This window comes from Schistocerca nitens, chromosome 2 (assembly GCF_023898315.1).
Source record: "Schistocerca nitens isolate TAMUIC-IGC-003100 chromosome 2, iqSchNite1.1, whole genome shotgun sequence".
Classification (NCBI taxonomy): domain Eukaryota; kingdom Metazoa; phylum Arthropoda; class Insecta; order Orthoptera; family Acrididae; genus Schistocerca; species Schistocerca nitens.
Window position 1 is genome coordinate 870,109,340 of NC_064615.1, and position 12,702 is coordinate 870,122,041.

General features: G+C 37.4%; 1 protein-coding gene across 8 annotated transcripts in view; it reads right to left on the reverse strand.

Annotated features, from left to right (window-relative positions):
• LOC126237144 (protein phtf) overlaps window positions 1–12,702 on the reverse strand; it is a 209,223-nt gene that overhangs the window by 66,003 nt on the left and 130,518 nt on the right. For all 8 annotated transcript variants that reach the window (XM_049946983.1, XM_049946981.1, XM_049946980.1 and 5 more), the window contains 3 exons: window positions 11,695–12,196; window positions 9,705–9,950; window positions 7,891–7,936 (listed from right to left, as the gene is read on the reverse strand). In XM_049946983.1, coding sequence (XP_049802940.1) covers window positions 7,891–7,936; window positions 9,705–9,950; window positions 11,695–12,196 — 794 coding nt within the window. The remainder of the gene's footprint in view (window positions 1–7,890; window positions 7,937–9,704; window positions 9,951–11,694; window positions 12,197–12,702) is intronic.

The following is a 12,702-nucleotide window of genomic DNA, read 5'->3' on the forward strand; positions in this document are numbered from 1 at the left end:
TATCATCCTCATACCTAGTAAAGGGAAGGAAATGATTTGGTAAAGGGCAGAACTCTAATTTCCATTACAAACAGAAAGGTGAAACGTTGCAGAATGAACTAGCTGTTTTTCCAAAACTGGAGGGCTTTAATTTCAGATTGGAAGCAAACTGCGTCAGGTGGTAGTGCATGTTGTTATAATCACTTATCATTGCACACATTCTCATCATTTGCAGTTGCATTCCCATCTATACAACATAGAACAACGAATGTGATACTTAAACAAAGCAGTGAGAACATATACACAGAACCAGATCAGTTAACAGTGAACTTATGAACTGAACAACTGCATGTATCAAAAAGTTACAATACAGACAAAGCAATAAACGTAATTAGATGAGAAGAAGAATCATAGTTGGGAGTGAAGGGCTAACTGGCTGCCTTCTTCTGAGGGAAAACAATAGCTAAGTCATTACAGCCGATACAGTTTTCAACGTTGACCAAGTTTTCTAAATTATTTTCATAAATTATAATGGATTACCAATTATATTACACTTTTTCTTAAAAGTAATGTAAGCACCATACATTGTTCTAGGATAAGAGTGGGTGGAATGAATATAAGCAATCATTTTGTAACTCCACCCACAATTGACCTTTTGTAACTCCACCCACACTTGACTCCCAAACTCAAAATTATCATCTCGCAATATTAACTGTTCTGTTCTATTTCTTCTGGTTGTGAAAAGAGTGAGCTTGGACCACATAATAACAAACAGCTGTGTTAAGAGCCAAAGTGGAGGGTTTAATAATTTGAATTGTAAAAACAACAGGAAAAAATCATCAAACAATTAAGTCTAATGGTTTTCCAATAGAGTTATAACAGAATGTAACCTACAGATGGTAGGATACAATCATGGGGTGGGTGTTTCATTTCCATTTCACAGAGAAGAACAATGGGAAGGTTTGGAATTATGGCACATTTTAAGCAGCTGTTTCTCTAATGCTGCAGTTGTGTAATAAAATTAAGTCTTTAACAGCTAACGTTTCCTTTGTTAAAACTTCTTGGCTGAAAGAGCATGCACAGGACCAATACCTAATGTTTCACCCTCATTTGCAAGCATATATTCGGAGATGAAAAATCAGCAACTATGTAGAAAAACTCAAGGTGTCCTGAATTTACAGGCACATTATGAGCTTTATGAATCATTTATCAACTTAGTCAAACTTAAGTCTTCTGGAATGAAAAGTGCTTTATAGTATAGAGACAAAAAATAAAATTTGGGAGACTAGTGTCTTAAGCAAGACAAAACATCATGTGCACATGTATAGATACGCAACAGAAATTTGTAAATGGTTGCCAACTTCACAGAGGCATTACTGATCTGTGCACGACAATGCACCATTCCAATATACTTCAAAAAGCCATGTGGGAAAATGTTATTTTTCAGGGGGGTCATATGATCATTCTATCGATCAAAGAGATAAAGGGTCAAGTGTTCTGCACAGCCCTTGGCCTATCAACCATTTGTATACCTATTGGAAGGAGGGCATACTGTAGCTACTGGATCGAACTTTGAACACTACATACTTTCTCCAACCCAGGCAAACTGAGCAAATCGGTTGGTTCTTTTGCATTAGGTGTGGTCTAGGATGGGCCTTATGTGGTTTACAAAAGCCCTTCTGAAGTAGAAAACACACACATTCGCACAAACACAACTCTCTCTCTCTCTCTCTCTCTCTCTCTCTCTCTCTCTCACACACACACACACACACACACACACACACACACACTCTGTCACTTTCCCTGGCCACTGTGGCCAGACTTGAGTCTGACCACAGTGGCCAGAGACATGTCATCTGTGAGAGAGTTTTCTTGCAAAGTTTTCTACTTCAGAAGCCCCTTTTAGCTGGAAGCTAAAATGATAGCAGTCTTTTGTTGTGCCTGTCTGTGACTCAACATCTCAACTACATGGTGAGTATCAGTTTATCCTTTTAATAATATTGATGCTAAGCTGATAATGTTAATTCACACCCACTTTCACACTGGACAATTACAAACCTTCCACACTTTACACTTTACTGAAACAATATTCATTAAGAGGTGGTGGGGTGGGGGGAAGAGGAGATGTATATAAAGGAGTAGGGGGAGAAGAGGGGGCGTTTACAGTAGCCCTGGGGAGAACAATATTTATTCATATGGAATTACAAACAGTGCAATGGATATGAATTACGCTTTTATGCTTCTTGAAAGACATATATAAAAATGCACAGAAAAAACGTTCATTATTCAATGTAATTGTATTTGAAAACAATATCGATTTATTATGTGTATTATTCTTCAGTCTATGTTAAAAACAGTAATAACTGTGAAATAGTCAAACGATTTTATGTAATTACATACTCTGTGATCTCGATCTTGAATGACGGATGTGAGCCACATTGTAATTGTACCTACATTGCATTTTGGTTGAAAGTGTGTGTTTATTTGCTCTTAAAACCATTATTTAGGTATCTTTAGCATCTCTGAATGTTAGGAAACTAATAACTTATTTTGTTAAGAATAACACAACATGAACCTATGATTGATTGTTGTCGGCCATTTGCATGACTGCAACGTCTTATTTGAATATTGCCAATATAAAAGGGCACAGAGCCGGAAAAATAACTTACAAAGTTCGCATTTTAATTATATTATTTAACTACAGTGTCAATGTAATTTATTTGCGAAATTAATAGCAGTTTTCATAAAATTCTTGTGGTTGCTGCATAGCAGCTATCTTTTATCTCAGCTACATAAATTCACAGAAATTAACTTACTCCGAAATGATCAGTGATAAATAGGCCAAACAATAATATTTCTCTAAGCGACCCATGACATTAAAGCAATATTAATTTCTATGAAATTGCAATGCAAAAACAAACCTGTGATGGTTTGATAACATACGAGGTAGTGCTGTGCTTCACACCGCTCTTTAAGTGTTCCAAATTGCAGGCATTAAACCTTCAAATAATATTTCCATAAAAAAACTGCGTAATTTGCCTGGGATAACTTGTGTTGTCAAAATACTGTGTGTGGCATTGCCTGATGTGTAACTATACATATATGTGCCAAGAAATCATTCAGTTTAATGAACTGCACTTGTACACACAATTAAAGCACACCACCTGATGTACAGAACGGAACACAACTACATACATTTTTAAAAACTACACAACAGACAGATACAACACATACCACGTGGAGTCTACATCAAGGCCTTCATGGCAACGGAGTTCACAATCGACTAGAATACTGTCAGTGGGTTCTGCGGCAAGGCCATGACTTTACGCATAGGGTACTGTTTAGCGACGAGGACTTGTTTACAAACCATGGGAAAATCAAATTACACTGGTCACTAGTCAACCCACACTGAATTCAGAAGACTGAACATAGTCAGTGGAGTGTCAATGTATGATGTGGTAGAGTAGGACACCACGTCATTGGCCCAAATTTCAATAATGACATTTGAGTTACAGTACGAGCGGTTCCTGAGACGCACCTTTTCTGGACGAATGAAAGACCTACCTCCTTCATTTGCGTCAAATAATGTGGTATCAACATGATGGATACCCTGTGCACAATGCCATGCTGGCACGACAGGTACTAAACCAACAATTCCCACATTGACGGATTGGACGGGGCAATCCCATTCAGGGATTTCCAGCAGTCACTGAATCTCACCCCCATGGACTTTTTTCTCTGGGGACACGTGACAAATATGGTGTATCAGCAGGTCCCAACAACAATGGCCAACATGAAAGCCCATATTACCGTTGCAAGTGTTGCAATAACACCACAAACGCTGAGAGCAGTGAGTCGATCCGTGATAAGAGTGTGCACAGCAGCAAGCAAATGGCGATCTCTTTAAACATAAATTGTAGTGTTTTGGCTGACACACACGTGATTGCACACCAGCACACACTTTGTGTATTACAGATAAGACGTATGTTTGTTTAATTGGTACTATTGTACATTTATTTTTGTGTTATACCATCTGCAACGGTTCTATTGTGATGTAGTCACTGAAGGCGTTCAGTGAGATGTCCTGTATGTGGCATGTACCATTGTGTAATTGATGTACAACTACATACAAATATCAAGTATCCCTCTGTATGGCTCTTTGACAGCCATTAATTTTGTTTACTCTGGTCGCTGGTTATTGGTATTTCGTTACCACTGTGTCCACTGTAGTTCTGTCAAAAAGTTCAATAAAGCATGCATGAGTAAACCACGTCCTTGTCTTCGTTGTTGGTGACCGAACATCCATATGTTTCCCAGACCATGTACCAACAGTATACATAACAATATGTAACTACAGCATTTGTCGCATATTAGTATGTCAATCACATTGTGATTATGAGCAAAGTGTGGGTCATGCTTGCATTGTGGGAAGTTCAATAGCGGCGCTTTTAGTTCATTTCATGTGCCAACTTCACATTCCAATTTCTCAGGATTTAACTGATGTACTGTGATGCAACGAAAGCCATTATTATTGTGATTTCTCAAGTTTGATTACTTATGGACTAAAATGGGATGCCCATTTAAAACAACCTAAGTTTATGTTGAAACCAATATTTTCACATGGTTCAGAATGACTCATAGTAATGACTTTCGTGAATCCCTGCCGTACACTCACACCAATGAAAGCTGTTCGTCAATATCTATTGTGGTTCTAGAGATATTGGCGATGAAAAATTTAAGTGGGACACCCTGTACCTAAATACTCACATTACCACTTTCAGCCAATGGTTGCCACCTTCAGATCTGACAAAATCCACTACAAAGCTCAATGACCTTTCATCAGTAACATTACCAGATGGCAAGTTTGTTTTGTTTGCCAATGTTATAAACATTGCAATAAATAACAAATCAAGTGTAATCTTAGAAAGATTGGCTAATGAAATATTTGTGGACATTAATCACTGGTTTACAGCCAATTCACTAAACTTCGAAAAAACATACTACATGCAGTTCAGAACTTGTAAGGGGTGTCCCACGAGTATATGCCTAACATATGATGACAGGCAGGTAGAAGAAGTGGACAGTGTTAAAGTCTTGATATTACAACTTGATAATAAATTAAACTGGGAGGAGCCCAACTCAGAACTGCTGAAGTGTCTAAACAAATCTCTATTTACAATGTGCATTCTGTCAGACATAGGGGATATAAAAATGCAAAAGCTCACATACTACGCTTACTCTCACTCGATAATGTCATATGGGATTATGTTTTGGAGTAATTCATCAAGCCAAGCTAAAGTTTTCCGGGCACAAAAATGTGCAATAAGGGTTATATGTGGTGCGAACTCAAGAACATCCTGCAGAGGCCTGTTTAGGGAACTAGGGATACTAACTACTGCTTCCCAATATATTTATTCCTTAATTACATTTGTCATTAAAAATGCATCACTTTTTCACACCAACAGCTCAGTTCATGGAATCAATACTAGAAATAAGAATAATCTTCACAAGGATTTAAAGTCACTTACTCTTGTACAAAAAGGTGTGCATTACCCAGGAACATACATTTACAGTAACTTGCCAGCAGCATAAACAGCTTAACAACCAATTAAATTCAGTTTAAGAGAAGCCTAAAGGATTTGTTGGTGGCCAACTCCTTCTACTCCATTGATGAATTTATCAGTAGAACCAACTGATTGTGTGTGAACTGCACCATTTCAGTGCAATAATGTGTTCATTGTATGTTTATTACCTTATAAACAAAAAAAAAATTAATTTAAAATTCAGTGCATTAATGCGATCTTAGTAAACGAATATTGTAAAATGATCTTTTCACGTAGCATGGGACTTGTGGAAGGTAAATTAGCTTATTTGTTTTAGTTGTAAATATTTGTCACATAATATTGTTTTTCTGACATGTTCTACATCTTGGAGGACCTCCTTATAACGGATCAATGGTTGAAACTAAATCTAATATAATACAGATATGTATCAAAAACAGTTAGGTACTTTGAACATCATGAGAAATAAGAAGAAAACACTATGACCACACTTGCCAATGCCAATATCAGCAGGAATCCAGTATCATCACACAAAGAGAAAACAGCAACGAAGTACAACAATTACAGAACTATTGCTGTATTTCACGCACAATGAAGATTTTGAATTATTTCAAAATGTTTGAAAAGTAAGAAAGAAGAGATTAAGAAACTGAAAACAGAAGTAAACAGAAAATAAAATTTGTAATTGGAACCTGCAGAAGAATAGACAGAATCATGACACTGTCAGTGGACCAACCAGTACAAGGAAAACTATAAATATTGATGACGAAGCCGAGGACAGTTGCCAAATTTTATTTTTAAGACAACACAAAGCATCAGTCCAAAAGGAAAATAATTTCAAATAAACAACAAGTTTATCATTACCAGTTACTGTTCATTTCCACAATGCATTTCGAAGGTTTAAATAACCATCATCAGATAGACTGAAGTCGATTAAGTGATTTGTGTTATGACTTTTGAGTAACTTGTGGCGCTGTCCAGTAGAAAAAAATACAACATTATTTCAGTACATCGCTCACAGTTTTGAGGTGGTCTTTGACAGAAAGTACGAACAAAAATATAAATGTGAACTCCATTTAGGCCATATTAATCCACATATATCCACCTGATAATGGAGGTTTATACTTTCAAAATATAGCGCGGAAATAAATACAAAGCGATCGGTAACAGTAAACTTGCTATTTCATTCAATATCAATAGGTCATGGTAAAGCCTAACCAAAAATTTTTGCACTTAATGACATTAATTTATTTAAATGTTAGGCACATACAGTGTTATAGTTGTTTCCTTGGCTCCAGCTAACATTAAGAAAAGCCACAGCATCACAGCATGCCAACTGAAATCATCATTTGAGGTGTGTTAAAAAAGTATCAGAAATTTTCATTTATTGGAAATGTCCTTTTTATTTTTGGAAACTGAAAAACATCACACGAGGCCATATCTGGTGAATATGGAGGCTATGGTATCATGACATCACGAACAAGCAATAATGTGACAGCATTACTGTGGTGCGAAATTCATGAATTGTTTCAGCACAAATTATTGGAAAACTCAAACTGGCCATCTGGCAGTGCAGCAGGTAATGTCCCATACTACTCAATTAAAGATAAAGCTCCAATGATGGCATTGGAAAAAGCTGACAAGGCTGTATGATTAAAATATCAACATTAGTAAGTTCACGATGACGTGCATGTGACAGAGGTCATGGGACTTGTGAAACAAAATAAGCTACAGTTTCAACAGTATGTTCAAGAGAAGGGGGTAAAGAACCCTGTTACTGATTCTTAGGCTTCCACTATACCACTATCACTTTAATGCCACTGAAATGATTTGGGTGAAGATCAAACACTACATTGCAACAAATAATAAAACTTTGGCTGTGACAGAAATTCACAAATTGGTAGAGGAACTAAACCTGAATCATACTGATTATTGCAACAGACACTGCACAACCTGTTGCTTTTGTTGAAATATCTAAAGAACAGGAAACTGGTACATTTTATATTCAGGAGTGTGATCATTAAGTGACAAGGATATTATGATCCTGTAGACCAAACCCAATATTTCATGTTAACTGGGAGCATCAGAAGAATGGAACACGACAGCTGTTGCTGCTAGTCACATGGTGCGCAAACACACCTGCGAACCCCAACATCATCCCATCCACACAACGGTGCTTCACAGTCAATCACTTTTTTATTCTCATCCAGGTATACTCTTACATAGCAATTATTGCCTTCGAGATTAAAATTTGCAGGAAAATTACATTTTCTGCCTAACAGAACAGTTCCGGAACAGATTGGGGAAAAGTATAAATACTACAAAACAGTAATGGCTGAAATGCTCTTACCTTTATCAGATGTAGCGCAACTTGGGCTAAGAATAACATTTGGGGACTGAAAAGAAAGAAAAACACAAGTTATCAAGTTGAAAGCACACAATAATTTTTTTCTTTTTTTTTTTAATACTATCCTCTTAAAGCAGTGTCTCACTCCCTTCTAATCAGCTAAACAAACAAGAAAATGAACTGAAATCACTTAAGATAAAGAAGGTATAAGCGTGTATGAAAGGGAACTGCATGAATCAGGTGGTAGTGCATGTTGATTATAATCAATTTTGTCATTACATGTGTTATCATCATATACAGTTCACTTTCCCTTCATACAATTCCAGTCAAATAAAACAACAAACAAAAAATATATGTGAAACTATAAAATAAATCAAGTCAAACATTAGATAAAAGATGGGCCTGAAACAAGAATGGAATGGGAACAAGACTGTAGTAAATTCACTTTCCATTTTGTGCATAATTTCTTTGTAGTATATTGTTTCAGTAAAATACTGAGTTAATGAACCCAATTTAGGAAATTCTCACATATAAGTTTTGCTGGTTCCAGAGAAACTGCCATAAAAACAATGGTACTTTCTCTCATTATAACTTAACAGTACTTTAAGGAAAAGCCTACTTTACAAATAAATACGAAGCAATTTGCAAATTAAAAAGAAATTTTTGATAAATGTTTACAAGGACTCATCTACAAAAAGCAAACTTCCAGTATTGCCAATAAAGTGCTCAATATATAAAATATAGCTACTGAAACAACATGCTCAGTCAGGGAGGAATGAGGGATGGATTGGGGGAGACTGGATATGGTTTCTTGGTAGGGGCATGCAGGAGGCCATTCAGACCTTAATGCTTGGAAGCTACCTGTTATTAGGAGAAAGTGGGATGAAAATGAAGAAAAAAGCTATCAGAGTTGTACATCAATGACAATACACCAGTAAGCACTATGGCAGCTTCCTCTCACAGAAAGAATATAAAAGGGACAGAGTGAGAAGTAAAAATAGATTATAAGAAAGAAGAGCAATGAATGAGGCAGTTAAATGGAGTGGGTTTTGGTGAGAGTAGTTTCTATCTGTGGAATAATAACAGCCACAAACTTCATGAACATCAGGATACAGTCCAAAAAACTTGGTATTGAAGTTCCTGAGAGTGTGTGACAGTTCTAAGAGAAGATGTAGAGCTGTGTAGCATAACAGACTATTTCCTTCAGAGGGCTATGCCAGAATGTAATCAACAGTTTTATATCAACATTTTAGTTTGCTGTTTTGTAAATGCTTAAGGCACTCCATCTTCAGGCCACGCGTGGCCTACCGGGACCATCCGACAGCCGTGTCATCCTCAGTGGAGGATGCCGATAGGAGAGGCGTGGGGTCAGCACACCGCTCTCCCCGTCGTTATGATGGTATTCTTGACCGAAGCCGCTACTATTTGGTGGAGTAGCTCCTCAATTGGCAACACGAGGCTGAGTGCACCCCGATAAATGGCAACAGCGCATGGCGGCCTGGATGGTCATCCATCCAAGTGCCGACCACGCCCGACTTTGGTGATCTCACGGGAACCTGTGTATCCACTGCGGCAAGGCCGTTGCCTTTGTAAATGATTAAGGCTTTTGTTATTTTATTGACAACACCAGCTACTTATTTTACTGCCACTGTATGTAGTACTGAAACCAATTGGACTGATGGAAAAAGTGTTATAGCTAAACAGAATTTGTAGAATAAGGCATTCCGATAACTAAACTTAAGAAGTGATAGTTTTTCTAAAGTATATGTACACATGCAATTCCCCCCCCCCCCTCCCCCACACGCACACGCACTTACCAAACCTATCTCCCAAGCAAAAGGGTGATCATTCAGCTCTGTGCTGCCATGCTGGCTGTCCGTCTCATCCAGCTCTGAGCTGTAACTACACTCCTCACTATTTGTCGTTACACCCATCCATTCCCCCGCCGAAGTAGTAATCTCAGTCAACAATGGACAACAGCTTCCACCTTCAGTGGCTTGACCTTCACTATCACAACTGCTGTTGTAGCTGCTCTCTGCTCCAGAACGTACTTTTGCAACTCTCTGTAAGTAATACAAAACTGTTAACATTAAAAACATATTGGTATCAGGAAGAGTTGGGATGATGATACAAACTACATATATTTAAAGAAGGCAGAAAAATGTATTTATTTGTTACTATTTTCCTTACAACACACTGTTTCACATTCATATACTTTGCTGTCCACAATTCTCACAAAATTACAGGTCACTTCACAATATCTAGACAAAATTATGTACCAATGAAGAAAGTGTAAACAAAGACATGCATGTGGATGTACCTTTTTCCACAAATGTTACATTCAAATACCAAAAACACTATATCCTCAGCCCAAACAAAGTGCCCAACAAAAAGGTTACACAACTTTTAGTAGTCACTGAGAAACAAGAAATATTACAAGTTCAATGCACTTTTGAAAAGCCAGGGACTACACACCAGTATGGTCGGGACAAGAAATAAGATAAGGTGTTTTCAAAAAACCATCCTCACATTTTTCTTACACGATTTAGGGGAAACTGTAAGCATCTAAACTGGGAGACAGATTTGCAAGCCAAGACAGCTACGCCATTAAGTCACACTGAGAAAGAATCCTCAGGGTGACTACTCAAACTTGGAGGGGGGGGAGGGGGGGAGGGGGTGGGGAATTGTAGGTGTGAGGAGGAAGATGGTATCAAGAAGCTCCTGATCAATTAATGGTGAGCAAGAGGGGGGAGGGGACAGCACACCATTTTTCCTTCCTCTCAGCTGAGCTATACACCAGTCATAAACAGCAGTTTAATCATTTTTTTAATATCAATAATTTATATGGATTAATATTCATATAATTAACATACCGGGTACTCAAAAAGTCAGTATAAATTTGAAAACTGAATAAATCACAGAATTATGTAGATAGAGAGGTACAAATTGACACATATGCCTGGAATGACATGGGGTTTTATTAGAACCAAAAAAATACAAAAGTTCACAAAATTTCCGACAGATGACGCTTCATCTGATCAGAATAGCAATAATTAGCATAACAAAGTAAGACAAAGCAAAGATGATGTTCTTTACAGGAAATGCTCAATATGTCCACCATCATTCCTCAACAATAGCTGTAGTCTATGAATAATGTTGTGAACAGCACTGAAAGCATGTCCGGAGTTATGGTGAGGCATTGGCGTCGGATGTTGTCTTTCAGCATCTCTAGAGATGTCGGTCGATCACGATGCACTTGCGACTACAGGTAACGCCAAAGCCAATAATCACACGGACTGAGGTCTGGGAACATGAGAGGCCAAGCATGATGAAAGTGGCGGCTGAGCACACGATCATCACCAAACGACGCGAGCAAGAGATCTTTCACGCATCTAGCAATTTTTTTGGTTCTAATAAAACCCCATGTCATTCGAAGCATGTGTGTCAATTTTTACCTCTCTATCTACATTATTCCGTGGTTTATTAAGTTTTCAAATTTATACTGACTTTTTGATCACCCAGTACTTAGAGATATCCAGTATTTTAAAATTTGTGAATATAAAACTCAATTTAAGTGCTAGGTTAAAACTGCAGAATTCCCTAAGATTTTATGAAATTCTCTACTATTTCTCTGATTTTTCCACATAAAATGTAATTCTCTGAGAGTTCCGGTTTTCCAGAAGAATTGCCCCCATTACTTGAGACATAAGCAATTAACTTATTCCATTGAAACTGAACAATGCATATTTATTTTTGAATAATAATAATAATAATGACAACTACAGTTGAAAGATTATTTGTTCTTACCTGAACAGGAGTCCTTATTTCAGTATCGGAGCCATCTGTTTCATTGTCAGCATGATTACCATCAGGAACATAGCTATGACATGTGATAATCTCTGGTGACCAACTGTTCCTGAATTGTTTTTCCTTCCTCAGATCCTCTGTGCAAAGTGGGACAGCTGCTTCAGGAGTATCTGATAGATGACAGTATGACTGTCCAGGCAATGTTTCTGGTGTAACATCACAAATTGAATCCTGTGAATTTTTTTCGCTAGACACACAGCTGAGTGCAGACTGCTGACTCAACTCTGTCTTTGAATCACTGTTGCTTAAGCTGCTGGCAAAACTATTTTCACCTTTTTTATTTAAACTGGGACTTTGTTTATTTCCTTCTACATCATCACCTTCTTCAACAGCCTCTTCACCATTCTCACTTGAGCCATTACCTGTTAAGCTCTCAAAACCATCATCATCCAAAGGTGTCACTTTGCAATGGTTCTGGGCTTCCCTGTCTGTGTGTCCTTGCCTGGAATAATGACAATACCATTTGATGCATGTGCACCCAAAATATAAGACAGGTATATGAGAAGTGTTGGGAGGAGAGAAACATTTTGTCTGTCTCTTATATACTGTGTTGACCTGATTATACAACAATTTTTCCCCAAACTCTTAATTTAAAATTTACACAGTCATCTTACATTCACAGACTAATCCATCACTGCGGAGGTCAACATTTTTACATTGTGTAATAAAGCAATGTACAGGTCGTCTTAGATTTACAGATGAAGCTTTGGCAATTGAAGTCGCATGCAGATTTATTTTTAGATCTGGGCACGCGATACTAGTATTTGATACAATATTGAATATAATCGAACAATTACATGACATTTGAACAAGCGAATTAGACATGCGAGATACTATGAACTAGCCACAACAATAAGCTAGAATTCTGTTTAAAAATTGACACTTTCAAGAAACACCATTAAATCCCATCATTGTACAAGCCCTTGTTGTACTTGAACAACAAATTTT